Raw genomic sequence first — 20,644 nt, 5'->3', positions numbered from 1 at the left:
GACACTGGCCCAGGGTCACACAGCTGGTGCTGCAGACAAACCCAAACCTAGGACTGTAGGCTTACCTTGTAGCTGCGGAGAATAGACAATGAGAAGGCGCTGGCTGAGAATGGTGTGTGTGGTGATGGTGGTGGTGGTGGGATTCAGGCCAGGTGGGAGGCCTGGGTAGGGGTCAGGTTAATGTGGCTTGGTGACGGGCTGATACCTCCTCCCTCTCAAGCCCCCCTTCTGGCCTTAGCCTCCTTTTGGCCAGCCTGGGGGGCCAGGGAAGGGCTGACCCTGCTCTTGCGGATTAGACAGGACCCACTCTTTCAAAGAGAGCCCCACCCCCAGCCTGGCCTCTGGCTCTGAGCTTGGCCTGATGGGAGAAGCAACTTACCCACATCCAAATTCCCCACCACACCCCACCTCACCCCACTGGGGTGCGTCTGTTCTTTCTGAACTGGAGCATTGATTCAGGCCTTGGGGAGCTCACAGTTACAAGAGAGGATATACCATAGCTTTTTGTGGAAGTGAAACCTACTGGTGGTGAAGACCTGGGTACCAGCCCCAGCTCTGCACCCCCCAGATGCTATGACCCTGAGCAATGATCTTCATCCCCTCAAGGCTGGTGTGAAGGCCTCCGGTCATGTCCAAATTTCAGGGGTCCCCTGAGGATTCTCTAGGCTGAACAGGGAAGAGCCAGGGATGCTTTTCCTGACCCTCCCTCTCTCCACCTCTTGTGCCACCCCCAGGGCACTCCCAGATTCCTGGGACTGATTCCCCTGTCCATCCAGTTCCTTCCCATGGCCACCTACCCTGTGAACAGTTAGTGCAGATGGCCATGATGGCCTGCAGCTGTCTTGGAGGCTGGGGTGCCCAGCACAGAACCTTGGAGTGGAAGAACTGGGTTCAAATCCTGCCTCTGCCCTAGGCTTCGAGGCCCTGGGCAAGTCACTTACCTGCCCTGAGACTCTTCAGAGGTGCAGCGGCAGATTCTGCTGACTTCTGGTGGTTTGGGGCTGAGGTCAGTGCTCCAAGACCATAACCCTGCCCTTGCTCTCCTGTCTGAACCTGTCACCGCTGCTGCTCTTCATCCTTCCAGCCTCAGGCTGTGGCCTCCCCAGCCCCACCCCTCTTGGGATCCTGGCCCCCCTCCACCAGAGGGCAGCTAAGGCTGCTTTCAGCACCTCCTCAAAGCAGAGGCCCTAGGGAGGGTCCCTTGGCTGAGACGGCTCCCTTAATCAAGGGTAGAGGCCGGAAAGGCTGCCTTCCCTTCCACCATTTACTGCTTGCCCAGAAACTCTATTACCATTACCAAGGCTGCAACAAAGTATCCGAGGAGGAAGAAGCCCTCTAATGGGGGTTGCCCTGGCCTCAGGAGACACAGGGGTGGAGGGAGAGGGGGAGGGGCTCAGGCCCAGGAAACAGGCTCCCATCCTGTTTTCCAAGGAGCTGCTGCCTAGAGCTTCTACCCCTAAGCTCAGGCCCTGGCTCTAGGCCCTGCTAGCCCCCTGCCCCAGAGCTGATCCATGCCCTTTCCTCCTTCCTCCCCCTTGTCCCCACAGCCTGCTCTCACTCCTTAGAGATCCAGCTGTCCACACCTAGGGGTCATCTCACACCCATTTGCCTATTTCATCCTCTGACAACCTCCACCTTCTGGACAAGGTGACTGAGGCACAGAGAGACGAGGTTCTGCCGGTAGGGTAGACTTGAACCCAAGTCAACGGGAGCAGAGGCCAATCTCTACCTGGCATGGCTCTGCCCAATGAGACCTCGTAGTCCCTGAGTCTCTGAGGGCTATGGCTCTGTTGCTCTGGTGAGAGAGGACAAGGATCACAAGTCCTGTCCCTCTTTCTTTGTCTCTTCAAGGGCAAGGAGTAAAGGCAGGACATAAACTGGCCTTCAAGACAGAGGGCTGCAATCTTCCTATGAAGCTGTGTGACCTTGGGCAAGTCCTTTCCCCTCCTCTGCGCCTCAAGTAGAGATAATAATCACACCCCACAGGGCCTCAGCCAAAGGCTAGATCTGTTAGGTTAGAGTTGGTACCCAACATGGTGGGGATTTTGAGGATGGCCAGTGCCAGGCAGGGCTCCCCTTGGGGGTCTGAGAGCCTGGGGCAAAGAGGCCTGTAGGGCTGGCTCCTCCTTGACTGACCCCTCCTCCCCCAGAAGCAGCTCCGTCTCTTTCTGGGTTTCTAGGTGACTTGGCTGGCCCCTCTGGATGAGTTCTACTTTAAACCTGCTGCTGCTACTGTCTCTGTATTGGGGGGGCTCCCACAGGGGCCCCCAGGCAGGAGCCCCCCCAGCCAAGCCCTGCGGGAGGGGCTGCAGCCCCCACCCATCTCAGTGCCCATGCGCGCCTTCCCCGCTCCCGTCCCTGGCATGCATTAGATTTCAGGACACCTGCTGTGGGCCAGCCAGGAGTGGCAGAGCCCCTCCTCGACCCTCCTTGTCTGTGGACACCCAGGGGGCTTCTGACCCCTCTGGGCAAACGACCAGCTGTCCCCTTCTCAGTCTGCAGTCGAGAGCCCCGCAGGGACAGGCTCCAGGTTGAGCTGTGGGGGGGTGTCTGCGGAACAAGAAGGGCGCTGTTCCAGGACTCGCTCTGGAAAGCCAGGGTGCTTGGGTCCTCGAAGGAGGCGACTGGCGCCGGGCCTCCCCGGGCTAGGGACGGGGGAGGGGCGCCCGCCGGCGGAAGGCCCATTAGCTTGCTAATTGCTCCCAGGGAGGGGGGGCGGGTACCGAGATGCTGCAGAAGAGGGTGAGGCGAAGTGAGGGCAGAGAGGGGGGTGGGAGTGTCTTTTCCAGCGCTCAGCTAAGTGCTGCAGGAGTGGGGTGGGTGGCAGGTCTCTGCGCCCCCAGGCCCAAGTCCTGCTCTCCGGTAGTACCCCCCCGCCCCTGCCCCTCAGAAACCTTAGCGGGCCGACCCCGGCCGGTCTTCGGCAGCGCCCTCTGCACGCAGTCCCTCCAGCTGCACCCCAACAGCCTCCCCGCCCCAAAGCGCCTTCCTCCAACCCTGGGCGTGTTCAGCTGAGCCACCCCCAGCGAAGTGCCCCAGTCCGGGCGTGCCTCTGCCTCATCCCTCCTCTGGCTGCAGTCGCCACCCCGGCCGCCAGGGGGAGCCGACGCGGGGCGGGCGGGCCCGACGCCGGGGGAGGGGGCGGTGCCGCTGCGGCCCCGCCCCCGCCCCGCCCCGGCCGGGCCCCGCCGATTCTCTGGTCTGTCCCGGACAGACTGGCGGGCGGGCGGGCGGTGACGCCGCCGGGCCGGAGCGGGCCGCGCGGGAGCGCGCGGGGGGAGCAGCGGCGCCGTCGGGTCCCCGTCGGGGCTCCGTGGGTCCCCGACCCGCCCCCGGCCCAGCTATGGCGGGCGCCAGGCCCGGCGTCCACGCGCTGCAGCTGGAGCCGCCCACCGTCGTGGAGACCCTGCGGCGCGGGAGTAAGTTCATCAAATGGGACGAGGTAAGTGCAGGGGCCCCCTGCTCCGCCCAGATCCGGGGACTCCCTCACCCCAGCTCCGCCAGACGCCGGGGACCCCCAGCCCAGACTGGCCTGGCCACCGCGCCCCCCCCCCAATCCCAGCCTGGCTGCGCTCCGGAAACTTGAGTCCCCAGTCGTCCTCGTAATGAAGACTCTGTCCTCCACCCCCCACTCCCTCATCTACGGAAAATTTGGCATTCATTCCTTGGCCCAGAGATTTCGAACCCCAATAAATTCCAGCCCCCCAATTTTCTCTGGCCCTTCTCCCCTCTCCCGGCCGGTCTAATGCTGGTTCCCCCAACCCTGGCCTGGTCCCCAGACCCCTGCCCGGCACTGGACAGTCTGGCTCAAGAGCCATAGCCCCCAGTCTGGTTCAGTGTACTCCCATTCTGAGTGGGTGCCTCTGGGACCCTACTCTTCCCAGTGCCCTAGTCTGAACATTCTTCTCCATTCATCACTTTTTCACCCTATTCTGGCTGGCACCCCTTTGCCCTGCTTCTGGATCCCAACCCAGCTCGCTGCTCAGGTGGGAGCACCAAGTCACCCCCCTAGTGGAGACTGTGCCCCCCCAAGTTCCTCCACCCCGGGGGAACTTTGCTCTCCACTCCTTAGCATCTGGACTTTGAACCCCAATAGATCCTGACTCCCCCTCCCCACCACCCTTTACCTGCCCTGCCCCTGGAGCTTCCCAGAGGCCCCGCTCCCACCTACGGCTCTGCGAGCTGTCCTGAACCTCACCCTCGTTCTCACACCGCCCCCTCCTCTGCCCCCTGAGCCCCTCCTTCCCCGGGGCTTCCCCACCCCCCCGCAACCGCCTGCCTGAGCTTCCTTGCTGCTCCTTCCCAGACAGGCCGGAGGCCTGGAAGACTCGGCTCCTTTCCGGGCTGGGTGGGGCGGGTAGGCGTGGGAGCTGGGGGGAGGGGCTGGGGGCGTGGCCTGAGGTAACAGGTGTGCCGTAGAGGGGTGCCCCGGCGCCCCTGGGGCTAGGGCAGACCCCTCCCCCCAGGCCGGCTTGAAGGGAAAAGTTTCTCCTTTTCCTTCCAGTGTGATAAACCCAAATAAGGAAGTGGGAACAGGGAGAGGGCCCTGGGGGTGGGGTGGGGGTTGCTGACAGGGCCTTGGGGCCTGAGAACCTGGGGCCTGGGCTGCCTTTGAAGACCAGACCCCTGAGGAGGGGGAGCGGGAGACCCTGGAGGCAGTACCCACAGAACTCCCCCCTCATCACACTCCTGGGGGGCCCTGAGCCCAGGGCAGCGTTGGTAATCCCAGAGAGGGGCTGAGGATGGGTGTCAGTGCAGGGAGGTGGGGAGGTCCAAGCATCCCAGCAGTTCCCAAGCCTCCTACCCGCTCTGCCCCCAGCTCAACCTCCTGTCCTTTGTAAGTAAAGGCTGAGATGGGCGGGGCTAGTGCAGTCCCTGTTCTCCAGAAGATGAAAACTGAGTCTGGAGAAGGGAGGCTAATCTCAGGCCCCACAGTGGGGTTGTGGCTGAGGTCAGGAGCTGGGAGTCTGGCAGGGGTCCTGGTTCCCTGCTTCCCAAACCTCGGGACCCTGGAGCCATACTGCTTGCATGCAAATCTTGGCTCCTCTTCTTGACGTTAGGCAAGCTAGGTAGTCTCTCTGTGCCTCAGTCTCCTCACCTGTAAGCTGGGAAGAACAAGAGAGCAAACCTCATAGGTTGTTAGGAGGACTAAGTGAGCTCCTAGATATTGAGTGCTTAGAACCGTACCTGGCAAGCAGTGGGGGCAGCGTGAGGGTGAGCTGTTCGTCCACCAGTGAGCAGCAGCTTGGAGTGGCACCAAGGTGAGGCAGCGTCTTCTCTTGGCCTGGGGCAGGAGAGTTCTACCTGGGGCCACTTGGTCACTTGGTCCCTGGCCGAGTCTAAGCCTCTGATGACACCACCCCCTCCCCCACTGCTGCTGGTCCTGAGTCACACAGGGGGGCCCTCCTCAGAAAATGGGGCCAGTGCACCCTTTTCTACCCTCCTGCCAGCCAGGGCTGTTTGAGCGAGAACAGAATTCACTGTCTAGTCCTGAGGGCAGGGTGAGTCCCTTTCCAAGGGGACTTTGATGGGGTGAGCCTCGAAGCTGTGAGACTCCAGTGGGGCGCAGGGTTGCGGGGGTAATGGACTTTGAAGCAGATGTAAGGGGTGGCTGGTCGTCATGGGGACCCGAGGGACACAGAAGGACCATGGGGGTCAGGCTTCCAAACCCTCTTCTTTCATTCCATAAATATTCCCAAGGGGGCTGTGAGGGCTTCAGCCACCAGGGAGCTCTCAGACCTTATGAGGAAACTGAGCCCAGGCTTGGGGTCTGGGGAGGCCTTCCCAAGGAGGCAGATCAGATTTCGGGGATAGAGAAGGAAGGGAGAATATCCTTGCAAAGGAACAATGATGCAAAGACTGGAGGTGGGGAAAGGGTAGTTAGTGGTCCATGTGACAGAGTTTTAGGGCAAGAGAGCAGTGGGGCTGGGAGGGGACTAGGACCTCAGCTTTGTCCTGAGGACTGCAGGGAGCCACAAAGGACCTGTGGGCTGGCTGAGGCTTTGTTTTTGCTACTGAGAGAAAGACTGGGGGGCGGGGATGGCCCCAGGGGGTCCAGGGACCAAACCTGGGCGGCAGCCCTCACCCCCTGACCCCTGCCGTCTGTCTCATCCCCAGGAGGCCTCCAGTCGGAATCTGGTAACTCTGCGCGTGGACCCCAGTGGCTTCTTCCTGTACTGGACAGGACCCAACATGGTGAGGGCGGGTGCTGGTGCAGCTTGCTGAGGTCTAGGGCTCCCACCCCAGACCCCCGAAACCACCCCCAGCCCCCGCCCATGAGGGTGGGGCCCCGCTGCTGCCTGACCTCTCCCACGGTTCCCTGGACAGGAAGTGCTAAGGGCGGGGGCTGAGGCTGGGGCTCCAGCAGGGGGTGGACACTCCCTGGCCTGGGTGGGGAGCTTGGGGGCGCCCAGCTGTCACCCTGTAGCCTCTCAGACCTCCCCTGGCATCTGGTTTCCCCAGGAGGTGGACACACTGGACATCAGTTCCATCAGGGACACGAGGACAGGCCGTTATGCCCGCCTACCCAAGGTGAGCGATGGGGGCCCAGGACTCAGGATGGGAGTGAGGCCGTGGGGGATGGGGACTACCCTCTTCACCCTTGGCTCTCACCTACTCAGGACCCCAAGATTCGGGAGGTGTTGGGCTTTGGGGGCCCTGATGCCCGGTTGGAGGAGAAGCTGATAACAGTGGTGGCCGGGCCAGACCCGGTGAATACATCGTTTTTGAACTTCATGGCCGTGCAGGATGACACAGCCAAGGTGGGCTGGGACTGATGGCTCGGCCTGGGGGAGCTACAGCCTCACTTGCTGAGTCAGCCATCACTTAGTAGGCACCTGTTGTGTACTAGGCTGTCCTCTGCCCCTGTTTCTAATTATCCTCTGACAAAGTGGTATTTAAGCACTTAGTGCGTACCAGACCTAGTTCTGGGCGTGGGCTGTGGCTGGGCCAGCCCCTCTGTGCCCCCCTCACGCCCTCCCTGCCGGATCCTGACCCCTCAGGTCTGGTCCGAGGAGCTGTTCAAGCTGGCTATGAACATCCTGGCTCAGAACGCCTCCCGGAACACCTTCTTGCGCAAAGCGTGAGCCCTGGGCCTGCCCCGGGGCGGCCGGGTTGGGGGCAGTGCATCGGGGGCAGGGCAGGGTTCAGGTAGCTGTTCCCAGGGCGTGACCCTTCCACCTGTGACCCCAGGTACACGAAGCTGAAACTGCAGGTGAACCAGGATGGACGGATCCCGGTCAAGAAGTGAGCGCCCCTTTCCCTCAGCGCCTTCTCTGCTTCTCTGACCTTGGTGACCTTTGCCCCCACTGACCCTAACCCCTCCCATCTGCTCAGCATCCTGAAGATGTTCTCAGCAGACAAGAAGCGGGTAGAAACTGCGCTGGAATCCTGTGGCCTCAATTTCAACCGGGTGAGGGGGCTGGGGACAGGGGGGCCGGGGTTGGGGGGTGTCACGGTGGGCGCTTGCTCTTTGAGGGCTGGCTGTCCCTGGGTTCTCACCCTTCACTCCTGGCCCCTAGAGCGAGTCCATCCGGCCTGACGAGTTTTCCTTGGACATCTTCGAGAGGTTCTTGAACAAGCTTTGTCTGCGGCCGGACATTGACAAGATCCTGCTGGAGATGTGAGCAGGGCCTGGCCTGCCTCCCAGCCCCCCATACGCCGCGTCTGGCCTCTGCTGGCGTTCCTTCCAGTTCAAGGGAGGGGAATTGGAGCTGTCGGGGTCTCTGCGTGCTGGAGCTGTGCCTGTGCTCAGAGCTGCCTTGCCTGGGGCTCTGTCGTGGACAGTTCTATGCTGACCCTTGGCCGGGGTTGCTGTCATCTGTGCACACTGGGGCTGAGGACCCAGTGGCTCAGACGTGTTGTCGTGAGGGCTGGAGCTGAGATCGGGTCCAGGATCTGGAAGCATGGTGTGGTGGGCCAAGCACTTGGTGGCTTCCAAAGCCCTTGCTGATACCAGTGGCAGCACCAAGTGGTTAGGAGAGCGGATGGGGAGACTGAGGCCCAGAGGGGCCAGCGACTTGCCCAAGTCCCAGTCAGAGGGTTCTGGAGCCAGACACGGCCTTCTGACTCCTCGCAGGGTGAGGGTTTGGAGCAGGGGCTGGTGAGGCTCCAGCCTGACTCCACTTCCCGCCCCCTTCCAGAGGTGCCAAGGGCAAACCATACCTGACGCTGGAGCAGCTCATGGACTTCATCAACCAGAAGCAACGGGACCCGAGGCTCAATGAAGTGCTCTACCCGCCTCTGCGGCCCTCCCAGGCCCGGCTGCTTATCGAGAAGTATGAGCCCAACCAGCAATTCCTGGAGAGAGGTGAGCTGGCATGGGAGCTGGGGGCACGGCGGGAGGGCCCCAGCTGCGCCCGCTGACCCCACCCCGCCCCCAGACCAGATGTCCATGGAGGGCTTCAGCCGCTACCTGGGAGGTGAGGAGAATGGCATCCTGCCCCTAGAGGCCCTGGATCTGAGCGCAGACATGACCCAGCCGCTCAGTGCCTACTTCATCAACTCCTCACACAACACCTATCTCACTGGTGAGCAAGCCCATCCTAGCATGACCTCTGCCCTCTGCCCTGTGGCCCTTAGACTGCTTCCCTCCTTTTGGGGTGGCCCCTGCTAGGGGTACATGCCTGGAACAGACTGCCTGCCCTGGGGAGTGGGCTTCTGTGCATGGGTTTCTCGGGGTGGTCCAGGAGGCTTCCCCGGGGGAAGGGCTGAGGCCTGCATCTGCCCGGTGAAGGAACAGCCTGTGCGAAGGCCCGGGGGCAGGAGACCTTTTGGTGCTCTTAAGCAGAAAGGCGGCTGAGAGGTGGGGTGGGGCAGGGTGGAGCAGGGTGGGGCGGGGACTGGGGCAGGTAGAGATGAGAGGGACCCAGGGGGCACAGAAGGAATGGGAAGAATTTGGACTGATCCTAAGTGCTGGGAAGGCTTCTTGCAAGGTGTTTAGCAGGAGGAGGTGACTGTGACCTGGTATGTTTTTAGCAGGATGATGCCAGGTGCTTCGCAGAGATTGGTTGGGAGGCGGGGAGGGGCCTGCTGTCCCCAGGAGGAGGTGATGGAGGCTGTTCCAGGGCAGCAGCGGTGGAGGGAGGAAAGGGAAGCGAGAGGCCATGGGGGTGTTGGGGCTGACTCCCCGGTTCAGGCTGGTGGGATGGGGGGTGGCGGGTGTTTATCTGAGAGAGGGTGAGACCTGGAGGAGGAACCAGCCTGTCAGCCAGTGCTGGTGGATGCCGACTCTACCCAGCTTTGGGACTTCAGGGGGAGATGGTGCTGGTTCCACAGTGAATTAAGGAGTGGTCAGAAACTGGCCAGACAGAGCGTGCCAGGGTCAGGCCACCCCCTGGGCTCTGTGTCCCCAGCATGGCCTGGTTCAGCGCAGGCCTGGGGAAGAGGGCGAGGCTGGCAGGGTGGCCGTGGTGACGGAGACTTGCCCCCAGCGGGGCAGCTGGCGGGAACCTCGTCGGTGGAGATGTACCGGCAGGCACTGCTGTGGGGCTGCCGCTGCGTGGAGCTGGACGTGTGGAAAGGGCGGCCGCCTGAGGAGGAGCCCTTCATCACCCACGGCTTCACCATGACCACGGAGGTGCCACTGCGAGATGTGCTGGAGGCCATTGCGGAGACCGCCTTCAAGACCTCGCCCTACCCCGTCATCCTCTCCTTTGAGAACCATGTGGACTCGTGAGTGGGCCCCTGACCCTGGGATCCCCATCCTGGCCTGGGGACCCCGATCCTGGCCTGGGGACCCCTGCTGACCCAGAGACAACCACCTCACCATGGCACTGTTGGACTGCTCCTGTGACCTCTGACCCTGGGATCTTGCACGGACCCTGCCGGCCTCTGACCTACCCTGGGGACCTCAGCTTCACCCCAAGAACCTCTGACCTCTGACCTTGGCCCCACAGGGCAAAGCAGCAGGCCAAGATGGCTGAGTACTGCCGCTCCATCTTTGGGGACGCGCTGCTCATCGACCCCCTGGACAAGTACCCGGTATGGGGCTCAGAGCCGGGGCGGGGCATGGGGGTGAGGGCGCCCAGCAGACCCTGACCTGTCCGTGCCCACCAGCTGGCCCCGGGCGTCCCCCTGCCCAGCCCCCAGGACCTGATGGGCCGCATCCTGGTGAAGAACAAGAAGCGGCACCGGCCCAGCACTGGCGTTCCCGACAGCTCCGTGCGCAAGCGGCCGCTGGAGCACAGCAACTCGGCCCTGAGCGGGAGCTCCGCTGCCACCGAGCCCTCCTCGCCCCAGCTCGGTACGGCCCTGGCCTGACCTTCGACCCCAGTCCTGACCCTAACCTCCCACTTCGCTGAGCTCAGCCCTCCCCCGGGATGCTCTTTCTGCCCCCAACCTGACCTCCCTCCTCACCAAGCCGTTCGCCACCTCTCAGCTGAGTATGGGACCTCTGACCCCTGACCCCAGGTGCTCACCTCACTGAACTTCACCCCAGTTGGATTTGGCTCCATCCACCTCCTGACCCCTCAATCTCAACCTCCACCTGGCACCTCACAGAGCCCTCCCCCTCAACCAGGTTATCACTCTGAATTCTGACCTCTGACCTCAATCACCTCTGACCTAAACCACTTCTCTCCTGAGACCCCTACTGAGTTTACCCACCCAGCTGGTTCTAACTTCAGCTCACCCTGGACCTCTCACTTTACTGAGGTCCCTCTTACATCCGACCCCTGAGTGCTCACCTCACTAAGCGCCCTCACTGGGTGTGGCCCTCACTGAGCCCTGACTTGGAACCCCACGTTGTCATCCTTTATCCCCACCGTCAAGGCTGTTGTACGCCAGTTCTCACCCTTCTGAGCCACGCTACCTACCTCCTTGCTGGATATAACTCTGCATCCTGATCTTTGACCTTTGATTCCTCTACACCACCGTTCGGTTTGATCCCATCCAGCTGCTGAGCTCCCGCATCCCCCAGCCACACTGCCCTGAGAGTACCCCTTGACTCCGTGAGTCACCTCTACACACTGGGCACAACTCCTCCTGGCTCCTGTGTGTATATGTGTGCCCTGACCCCCGACCCCCTGTGGCCTTGTCCTCTGCAGGGTCCCCCAGCTCTGACAGCTGCCCAGGCCTGAGCAATGGGGAGGAGGCGGGCCTTGAGAAGCCCAGCCTGGAGCCTCAGAAGTCTCTGGGTGAGGAGAGTTTGCAGCGGGGCCCTGATACTCTTGGATCTGCCTACCGTGAGGATGAGGAAGAGGATGAGGAAGAGGAGGAACAGACGGACCCCAAAAAGCCGACCACCGATGAGGTCAGGCCTACAGGCAGGAAGAGGGGGTGGCGGCACATCTTCACTTCCCAAGTGTTTGCTGAGCCCTGACTATGCCAGGCACAGCACCGGGTGCTGGGTCCACTTGCGATCAGACGTTATCCCTGCCCTCCCAGAGTTCAGAGGGGGGTGTGTGTGGAGTGAGGGAGGGGTCTTGGATAAACAGGCACGGAAGCGAGTGTGAAATTGTGTTCAGGACGTGGGCCAGGAGGGGTGAGTTAGAGTGCAGAACTGGGGGGAGGAGGGGGAGTCGGACCTCAGCGGGACGTTGGGTGAGCAGACCTGAGGAAGAGGGAGCACCGTGCAAAGGCCCTGTGGCAGGGCCAGAGAGTGCAGGGGGAGGGGCAGTGCAAGACGAGGGAGCGCTGAGTTTTGAGGAGAGAAGGTGACAGAAAAGGTCAATCATGAGACTGGGTTTGAGAGGGGCCCAGAGTGGGGAAGGGTGTGGGCAGCCATGGTCGAGCTCAGGTAGCAGGGGTTGAGTTTGAGGCTCTTGTGAGCCACTCAAGAGGAGGTGGCAGGTGGTGGTTGGAAATGAGACTGGGGATGGAAATCTGGGGCTCATCTGCATGTGAATAATTGAACCCCTGGGGTTGGGTGAGGAGTTCCAGCTTCTAAGGATCAGGGAGGTAGAAGGCAAACCAGGAAGGTGGGGTCCAGGGCGCATTGGAGAGGCCCAGAGAGAAGGCTGCAGGGCAGATGGGACCAGGACTGACAGGCGTGGCCAGGCTGGGGTCTTTGCTGGGAGAACTGGGCAGTGTGATTGCAGGGCTGGGAGGAGGGTCAGTGCCTCCTTTGTGGTGGGGGGCAGGTGAGGGAAATTCCAACTGATGGCTGGGGGCCATGGGACTGCTGACCCTGCATTTGGGGGCCACAGGGCACTGCCAGCAGTGAGGTCAATGCCACTGAGGAAATGTCGACACTTGTCAACTACATCGAGCCCGTCAAGTTCAAGTCCTTTGAGGCTGCTCGAAGTGAGTGGGGTGAGAGGTGGAGGAGTGGGAGGGGGTCTGGCCCTGCCAGGCCTGACCCCCTCCCACTCCCCACCCCCCAGAGAGGAACAAGTGCTTTGAGATGTCATCCTTTGTGGAGACCAAGGCCATGGAGCAACTGACCAAGAGCCCCATGGAGTTTGTGGAGTATCCTTCCGCGTTGCTAGGGCTGGCAGGGTGGGGCTACTCACTCGGAGGCTGGCTTAGATTGTTCTGACCCCGCTCGTAGCACCTGCGCAGGATCCTGATGCTCTAGCACCCTGGTCTGGGTTTTGAGCAGGCCTGGGAGACGGTGCAGGGCCTAGGCTGAGAAGCGGGGGACTGAAGGGGCAGCTTGAGCAAAGGTGGGGAGGTGGGTTCACAGGAGCTGAGGATGGGCCTGGAGCACTGGGCTCGAGGCAGAAGGCGGGGCTGCTACCCGACGGGGCCAGTACCTGGCGTGGCCCCTGACTGCCAACCTCAGATACAACAAGCAGCAGCTCAGCCGCATCTACCCCAAGGGCACACGCGTGGACTCGTCCAACTACATGCCCCAGCTCTTCTGGAACGTGGGCTGCCAGCTCGTCGCGCTCAATTTCCAGACCCTGGGTGAGTGCTGGCCTGCCTTGACCTTTGACCTCTGGCCCCCAGCCTCACTGACTTCTGCCCCATGACCCTGTTACTCCTTTTTTTTTTTTTTTTTTTTTTTTTTTGCGGTACGCGGGCCTCTCACTGTTGTGGCCTCTCCCGTTGCGGAGCACAGGCTCTGGACGCGCAGGCTCAGCGGCCATGGCTCACGGGCCCAGCCGCTCCGCAGCATGTGGGATCTTCCCAGACCGGGGCATGAGCCCGTGTCCCCTGCATCGGCAGGCGGACTCTCAACCACTGTGCCATCAGGGAAGCCCGACCCTGTTACTCTTGACTGAAGGGGCCTCTGACTGTCTAATCCCAGATCCCCAAACCCAGCCGAGACCTTGGCTGACCCTAACTCCTGACCTTGGCTGATCCTAGACCCTTCCCCTCGTCCATTCTTTCCTGAGTCTGGATCCTTGATGCCATTTGATCCGACCTGAATGACTCCTGGTCCCCCCTCTGCACGGCACTGTTCTTCCTGACTCCTGACCCCGTTTGACCTGCTGACCCTTGCCCTCCCCCTGTTGCCCCCAGATGTGGCCATGCAGCTCAACGCGGGCGTGTTCGAGTACAACGGGCGCAGTGGCTACCTACTCAAGCCCGAGTTCATGCGGCGGCCGGACAAGTCCTTTGACCCCTTCACCGAGGTCATCGTGGACGGCATCGTGGCCAATGCCGTGCGGGTCAAGGTGGGACCAGGGAGGGCTCAGGCCAGGGTGACCTGGGGACGGGACTCTCAGCAGCCACCTCACCCTCCTGGCCCCCCAGGTGATCTCGGGGCAGTTCCTGTCTGACAGGAAGGTGGGCATCTACGTGGAGGTGGATATGTTCGGCCTCCCTGTCGACACGCGGCGCAAGTACCGCACTCGGACCTCTCAGGGGAACTCGTTCAACCCCGTGTGGGATGAGGAGCCCTTCGACTTCCCCAAGGTGAGCCCTGCACCTGCGCCCTCCCCGGCACAGCGAGCTGCAGCCCAGACCTGCTGGGCTCTCTTAGTGGGGGGACGGGAACCAGGAGCACTGGTGGCATTTGGGGATGTGAAGGTTGTTGTGCCCCGGGTCCTGCATGTCCCAACATCAGGCTCACACTCCCTTGCCTCTGTGGGGTGAGAGGAGAGGACAGGAAGCTGAGACAGCAGGAGGTCCTGCAGCTCCCGTGGGGAGTGGGCGCCACCCACCCCATCTCCCAGACAGGAGGGACTTGCTCCAAGCTCACCCCAGCTTCTCCCTGCCCCCCCAGATGGATGTGCCCTCTGCAGCCTGCTGGGGGGTGTGTGGCCTCAGGCCCAGACGCATGCCAGTTTCTAAGCTGGCAATGACCAGACCTGTCCCACCATAGCGATGCCTGGAGGGGTCCATCTGCCTGTTCTCTTGACTCAGGGCTCTGGTGGAAGCTGGTCATCCCTTTGGCGAGGTCACAGAGGTGTGGGTCCACCACTGGCTCAGTGACGATGGTGACTGATGGTCATGGTTGGGTCAGATTGTCCAAGGGCCCACTCTGGGTGTTGGCCTTGGTGGCTGTGGTCAGCTGCAGCTCAGACCAGTCTGGGCCCTCAGGTGGTGCTGCCCACGCTGGCTTCGCTGCGCATCGCGGCCTTTGAGGAGGGTGGCAAGTTTGTGGGGCACCGGATCCTGCCTGTCTCTGCCATCCGCTCAGGTGAGGCCACTTGGGCTCTGGGCAGCACGGGGGGCGGGGTGTGTGGGGACCTATTGGGGCGCAGCCACCTTGCCCTCCCGCCCTCCCAGGGTACCACTACATCTGCCTGCGGAACGAGGCCAACCAGCCGCTGTGCCTGCCGGCCCTGCTCATCTACACTGAGGCCTCTGACTACATCCCCGATGACCACCAGGGTGAGCTGGAGGGAGCTGGGGTGGGGCAGGCCAGGCAGGGTGGGGACAAGGACACCACCAGGGCCTGGGAGTGGCTGGGACTGGTGGCCTCAACTGAGGGTGGTAAACAGAGCTGAGGGTGGGTTCTGTGCTCCCTCCATCCCTCCGTGAGGCCAGAGCCGGGGAAGGCTGGTCCGGAGGCTGGCTCCGGGGGTTCTATCTCTGAGACCCTTACCCTCTGCTCCCACCCAGACTACGCAGAGGCCCTGATCAATCCCATCAAGCACGTCAGCCTGATGGACCAGAGGGCCAAGCAGCTGGCCGCCCTCATTGGGGAGAGTGAGGTGAGCCAGGGCAGGTCGGGGGCAGGCAGGAGGCAGCAGGGCTCAGGCTCACCTGGACCCTGGAGGCCCCTGGGGGTCGGGGTGTGGGTGGGGTAGGAGGTGAGGGCTGACCTCTGGGCCCAGCCCTGGTGGAGAAGCACCCCGCAGCCTTCTGTGCTCTCCTCCACCTGCACCGTCCCATGCCACTCCCAGCTGGTGGTCTGGCTCTTCTCCCCAAGTGGGGCTGTTCCCTGCCTGCTGCAGACGCTAACTTCATGCAGTTACCCACACCATCCCTCCAACCCTGGGCTCCGCCTCCAACGCTGGCCTTTCCGCCCTGGTGCAGGGCAGCGAGGGGCCTCAGGGCTCTCTTGTTCAATAGGCCCAGCCATCTCTGGTTACTCTCCACATTTTAAGGTGGAAACCACCCCTTCTGCATGAGAAAGGCCTTCAGGACAGTCCTGGGCTAGAACTCTTCCTGCTGCCAGCGGGTTCGAGGCCAGGGTGCAGGGTTCAGCCACAGCCGCTTCACCAGGGCAGCTGGAAATCCTGGGAGCTGGGCAGTGGCTTCTGCGGGGAGGGGTCAGGAGCAGAGGCTCACCGCAGATCTAGACCCGGTCTCACGGGGCCCTGCGGCAGGCAGGGAAGAGAGACGGCTGCCTAGAGCTGTTAGTGGGAGAGGCTGGTGCCCACTCTGTGGTTACTTCATTGATTTAATCAGGAGCTAAGCAACGAGGAAGATGAGCAGCTGTGGGCAAGGGTGGAGGGGGACTTGGAGAGGGGAGGAAATGGGGCTGGGCTAAGGCTTTCCGGAACAATCTGGAAGTTCCTAAGCATATGCAGTGAGGCCTGGCATCCTAGCGACACGACCTCACGTTAATCTTCTTCATGCCTCACGTGGAAAGAGGGGTTAGAAATGCTCGTTTTATACCTCTTGTTCTCATGGAGTTGTCCCAGCAGCACCACATTACAGAGGAGGAGTCCAGGGCCAGGCAGGCTGAGGGAGGTTGTGAAGGACAGAAAGGTCTGGAGATGGGGAATTTCCTGGCGGTGCAGTGGTTAGGACTCCGCACTTTCACTGCTATGGGCCCAGGTTCGGTCCCTGGTCGGGGAACTAAGATCCCACATGCTGCGTGGCGTGGCCAAAAAAAAAAAAAAAAAAGGGTCTGGAGAGAGCAGCATTTCTGGAAAGAGCATAGAGCATTCTGCTTTCTCCCCCACAGGCTCAGGCTGGCCCAGAGACAAGCCAGGAGACCCAGTCTCAGCAGCCAGGGTCCCAGCTGACCCCAAACCCCACACCCAGCCCACTGGACGCCTCCCCCCGCCGGCCCCCAGGCCCCATCACCTCCCCAGCCAGCACCTCCCTCAGCAGCCCAGGTGAGAGGAAGCCTGGAGTGGGCGCAGGGGCATAGCTCTGCTGCTGGGTCCTCCAGCTTCTGACAGACTTGCTTCTGCTCGCCAGGTCAGCGCGATGACCTCATTGCCAGCGTCCTCTCAGGTAGGGGGCAGGCCTGTTGTGGATGGGGGCGGGGCTACTCCTGGAGGGGGCAGGTGCTCCTGCAGGGTTGGTCTGCCCCAGCCCAGGCTGGCCTGGCCCATCTTTGCTCTGCTGCCCACAGAGGTGGCCCCGGCCCCGCTGGATGAGCTCCGAGGCCACAAGGCCCTGGTGAAGCTCCAGAGCCGGCAAGAGCGAGACTTTCGAGAGCTGCACAAGAAGCATCAGCGGAAGGCGGTTGCCCTCACACGCCGGTTGCTCGACAACCTGGCCCAGGCTCGGGCCGAGAGCAGGTGCCAGCACCGGCCGGGTGTCCTGTGAGTGTCCAGGCTGCCTGTGTGCAAGTGTGCTGCGTGCATGGATGTGAATCTGAGGATGTGTGTGCACATGGGTTTTTGCACTAGGTGGGCGTGGAGGGACGGCCAAGCGCTGCCCCTTGACCCCAGGGAGGAGGGTTTGGTGCAAGGAAGACAGAGGAGTCTGGGTCCCACCCTCTTTCCCCCAGGGAGTGATACCTTTTTTGAAGTCCCCGTAAGAGTGTGTTTCCAGAGACTGTTGCCCAAACAGGCTCCCAACGTTTGGGTGGAGCTAACGGGCCTCCTCATTGGCGTAACAGATCCCACCCCTCTGGGCTGGCATCTCCCATTGCCTGCTGGAGTATGCCCTGTCCCCCTGCCCTTCCAGCCCAAGTCCATGTGATGACCTGAGCATCACCCAGAGGGGTTCTCCCCACAGAGGCGGGGAGGATGAGAGGGAGGAGGAGGAAGAGGTGAAGAGGTATCAAGAGTTCCAAAAGAAACAGGTGCAGTGTCTGCTGGAGCTGAGGGAGGCCCAGGCGGACACAGAGGCCAAGCGGAGGCTGGAGCACCTGAGACAGGTGAGGGGGACGTGTGGCAGTGGGGGAGAGACTGCCTCCTGGACAGGCCTGTCACAGCCCATGTCACCTGTTGGCCACCTGTGTCTATAGGCTCAGCAAAGGCTCAGGGAGATTGTCATGGATGCTCACACCACTCAGTTCAAGAGACTGAAGGAGATGAACGAGAGGTGAAGGCAGGGGATCTCATGGGCAGACGGGGGGTGCTCCCTGGTGCCAGGAGGAGGGCAGAGCCCCCAGTCCTGCCACTGAGCCTTCCTCTTCCCCCACTGGCTCCTCCAGGGAGAAGAAGGAACTGCAGAAGATCCTGGACAGGAAGCGCCACAACAGTATCTCAGAGGCAAAGACCAGGGAGAAACATAAGAAGGAGGCGTAAGGGCATCAGGGCCGGGAGCCACTTGGGCGCTGGGCAGGCCGGGCCGGGTGCCTGGGCACTGAGCCCATCCTGCCTTGCTCCTGTGCAGGGAACTGACAGAGATTAACCGTCGGCACATCACTGAGTCGGTCAACTCCATCCGTCGGGTGAGTGAAGCTCAGGTGCCACCCTAGCCCACCCCTGTTCCTTTAGTCATCATAAACCTGTATCCTGGGGGCCAGCCTGGTGCTACGTTGCCCTAGAGGGATTTCTAGAGCCTTTTCCTTCGGGTCTGGAAGGTTTGCTCTAAGAGTCATCTCAGGACCCTGGCCACACAACTCCGGGAGCCTATGCCTGCCTGACTTCTGTGCCCAGGCAGAGCCCTGGGGTCCAGGCCCCTTCCTTAGAGACCCTTGGCTGAGCCCTTGCCCCCTCACAGCTGGAGGAGGCCCAGAAGCAGCGGCAGGAACGCCTTGTGGCCGCGCAGCAGCAGATTCTCCAACAGCTGACAGAAGAGGAGCCCAAGGTGAGGTCTCGGATGAGGGGCAGGCAGGCAGCAGGTAGGCAGAGTGCCGGGTGGCCTGGCTTTGCCTGTGATACTCTTCTTCCTGCAGCTGCTGGCCCAGCTGGCCCAGGAGTGTCAGGAGCAGCGGGAGAGGCTGCCCCAGGAGATCCGCCGGAGCCTGCTGGGCGAGACGCCGGAGGGACTGGGGGACGGGCATCTGGTGGCCTGTGCCAGCAATGGTCACGCGCCTGGGAGCAGTGGGCACCTGTCCGGCGCTGATTCGGAGAGCCAAGAGGAGACTACGAAGCTCTGAACTGGCTGAGCAAGAGGTGGCCACCAGGCCAGGGTGGGCACTGGGAGGAGGGCAGGAGGCTAAGACACTAAATGCTTTTTTTAAAAAAAAAAAAAACTTTTTATCTTTAGAAATTTTATTTTTTTAAACTGGGGCGAGCACCCCACACTAACTCCCTTCCTTCGCCCTCCTGGGGCTCCTTTAATCCCCAGTCCCTCCTTCCTGCCCTCAGTCCTAGGGAAGGTGGTGGGTGGGTCACTCTGGGCTAGAAGGGCCTCGCCCCCAGGACACCCACACCCTAGAATGGGACTCATCTCCTTCACTTCCCCAGGGAACAGTGGGTGGAGACTTTGAGCTCTGGGAAGTCGGGGTCACATTCTTTCTCTATCCTTTGGGGATTTTTTTTACATGAATAAAAGTGGATTTCAGGGACCCTGTGTGCAGCGTGGTTTGGGGTGGGGCAGTGCTGGAGAGGACTCGGGCCCTAGATCTGGCTCTGCTACTTCTGGAGCCTCAGTTTTCTCATCTATAAAATGGGATTGTGGGCATTGTGGGATTGAGGTCAGGCCCCCAACAGAGGGTTGCTGGGTTTCAACCTTGAGACCTCCTTGCCCAGGAACTGCCTGCAGATCTTCCCAGTGACCTGACATCAGAGGCCCTCTGGCCTCCCCCAGGCTTTCCTGCCTCTATGCCCTCTGCCCTGGGCTATCACTCCTGCTCCCCTCTCCTCCCACCATCCCACCCCACCCCCACCCATTACTTTTCTTCCTCCTGGGCTCTTCTTGTCCTCCCTTCACAGAGGCTCAGGCCTCTGCTTCAGGAAGCCTCCCCTGCACCCTCTTCCTGTTGCCTGATATGACCCAAGCACCCAGCATCTTCCGCTGAGGCTGCTCCGGGCCACACAGGCAGTTGACTGTATCGGGGGATGGACCTGTTAGGGGTGCAGCTGGGCAGCTCAGAACCTGCCCAACATCAGGGGACCTGGGCTCTCAGCAATAGGTGGGAAGTGGATGAGCCAGAAGTGACCCTTGGGAGAAGGGAGGCTGACAGTCACAGACACAGGGGCTAGGAGACGCAGCATCCCCCTCATCCCTGTGAGGGAGACGTTATGCCTGTTTTGCAGATGAGGAAACTGAGGCCACAACTAAGTCAAGACGTCCTGACCTGGAGGCAGGGTGGGCCTGGACCCTCTATGGCAGACTGTCTTCGGCCAGCCTGGAGGACCTGCTCCATGCCTCCCCCTCCTGCCCTGGGACAGCGTGGAGTGGCAGAGACCCCGCAGCGAGGGTGCGGCTGGGTTCTGCAGCAGGGTCAGGCTGGCACTTCTTCAAGGCCTCTCCCAGCTTCCTGGCGCTTCCCAGGCTGCCTCCCTCCTCCAGAGGAAGGCAGCCTCTTATCTGAGCTTATCTCCTGCCAATTGAGTGTTTTCTTTCTTTGTTTTTGCTGCAACCTCAGGCAAACAGATGGGGTGGGGAGGCCAGAGAAACAGGATTTCCAGAGCGGGGCCTTCCCAGGGCTGGGGACCTCTGCCTTGGGCCCTGCTCCCTTAGGGTCAGTATCATTGCCCGGGCCTTCCCTGCTTCTGTGGTCAGGTCTTGTCCTAGCCCCAAAGCTGCCCTGTCCAGGCCCCTGAGCAGCTGACTCCCATCTTCCTGACTCCACACATAAACACTACACGTCAGTCCACAGGTCCTCAAAGACCAGGCTAAACTCCTAGGCATGACATTCCGACCCTTGAGAAGCCTGGTCTCTGCAGCTCCTCCATCCTTCCAAGGGTTACTCTTTCCTCCACTGGGAATGACAGCCCCCTCCCCCATCTCCTCAAGTCTCAGCTCTAGCTCACCTCCTCCCTGAAGCCGTCCCTGACTTTACCATGCCGGAGGGAGTCGCCCTCACCCCGCTTCCAGGCCCCTGTTATAGCACTGGCTGACAGTAACTCCACTGTGAGAGGCTGGCTTTCCCCTTGCCAGGAAGCTTGGGACAGCAGGGGCTGTGGCGTAATTCATCTCTGTGTACCTAGTACAAAGTGCTGGCTTGTCTGTAGGGGGCGCCAATAAATCTTTCTGAAATTGAGCTCTGAGCTCTGCTCCCAGGTCC

At 61.5% G+C, this 20,644-nt stretch overlaps 1 protein-coding gene across 5 annotated transcripts; it reads left to right on the top strand.

The window, feature by feature from the left end:
* Positions 1-3,255: 3,255 nt before the first annotated feature.
* PLCB3 (phospholipase C beta 3) lies at positions 3,256-20,627 on the top strand. Of its 5 annotated transcripts, XM_060103013.1 has the most exons (32): positions 3,256-3,442; positions 6,118-6,195; positions 6,463-6,531; positions 6,621-6,761; positions 7,002-7,081; positions 7,192-7,245; positions 7,336-7,411; positions 7,521-7,621; positions 8,142-8,308; positions 8,382-8,528; positions 9,432-9,672; positions 9,897-9,981; positions 10,057-10,243; positions 11,046-11,251; positions 12,147-12,243; positions 12,324-12,408; positions 12,725-12,849; positions 13,408-13,562; positions 13,642-13,803; positions 14,431-14,530; positions 14,620-14,724; positions 14,956-15,047; positions 16,250-16,403; positions 16,489-16,524; positions 16,646-16,838; positions 17,206-17,398; positions 17,489-17,565; positions 17,678-17,767; positions 17,860-17,917; positions 18,190-18,276; positions 18,365-18,584; positions 19,671-20,627. In XM_060103013.1, exons 1-31 carry the CDS (start codon positions 3,344-3,346, stop codon positions 18,566-18,568), a joined length of 3,744 nt encoding a protein of 1,247 aa, XP_059958996.1. In that variant the 5' UTR covers positions 3,256-3,343; the 3' UTR covers positions 18,569-18,584; positions 19,671-20,627. The 5 variants fall into 5 exon arrangements, with proteins under 5 accessions (XP_059958996.1, XP_059958999.1, XP_059958997.1 ...); XM_060103016.1 differs by lacking the exon at positions 19,671-20,627 and having other exon boundaries at positions 16,646-16,814; positions 17,257-17,398; positions 18,365-18,979; XM_060103014.1 differs by lacking the exon at positions 19,671-20,627 and having other exon boundaries at positions 16,646-16,814; positions 18,365-18,979.
* The last annotated feature ends 17 nt before the right edge of the window (positions 20,628-20,644 follow it).

The sequence above is a fragment of the Mesoplodon densirostris genome, chromosome 7 (genome assembly GCF_025265405.1).
Source record: "Mesoplodon densirostris isolate mMesDen1 chromosome 7, mMesDen1 primary haplotype, whole genome shotgun sequence".
NCBI classification, from domain to species: Eukaryota; Metazoa; Chordata; class Mammalia; order Artiodactyla; family Ziphiidae; genus Mesoplodon; species Mesoplodon densirostris.
Note: the sequence above shows the minus strand (reverse complement) of the source record. Positions and strands in the feature narration are given on the sequence as shown.

Excerpts from the sequence above, each read along its gene's own strand:
- PLCB3 (XM_060103013.1), top strand. The coding sequence starts at position 3,344 with ATGGCGGGCGCCAGGCCCGGCGTCCACGCGCTGCAGCTGGAGCCGCCC. Across the intron at positions 6,762-7,001 it reads TGCAGGATGACACAGCCAAG|GTCTGGTCCGAGGAGCTGTT; the intron begins GTGGGCTGGGAC and ends CTGACCCCTCAG. Across the intron at positions 15,048-16,249 it reads CCCTCATTGGGGAGAGTGAG|GCTCAGGCTGGCCCAGAGAC; the intron begins GTGAGCCAGGGC and ends TCTCCCCCACAG.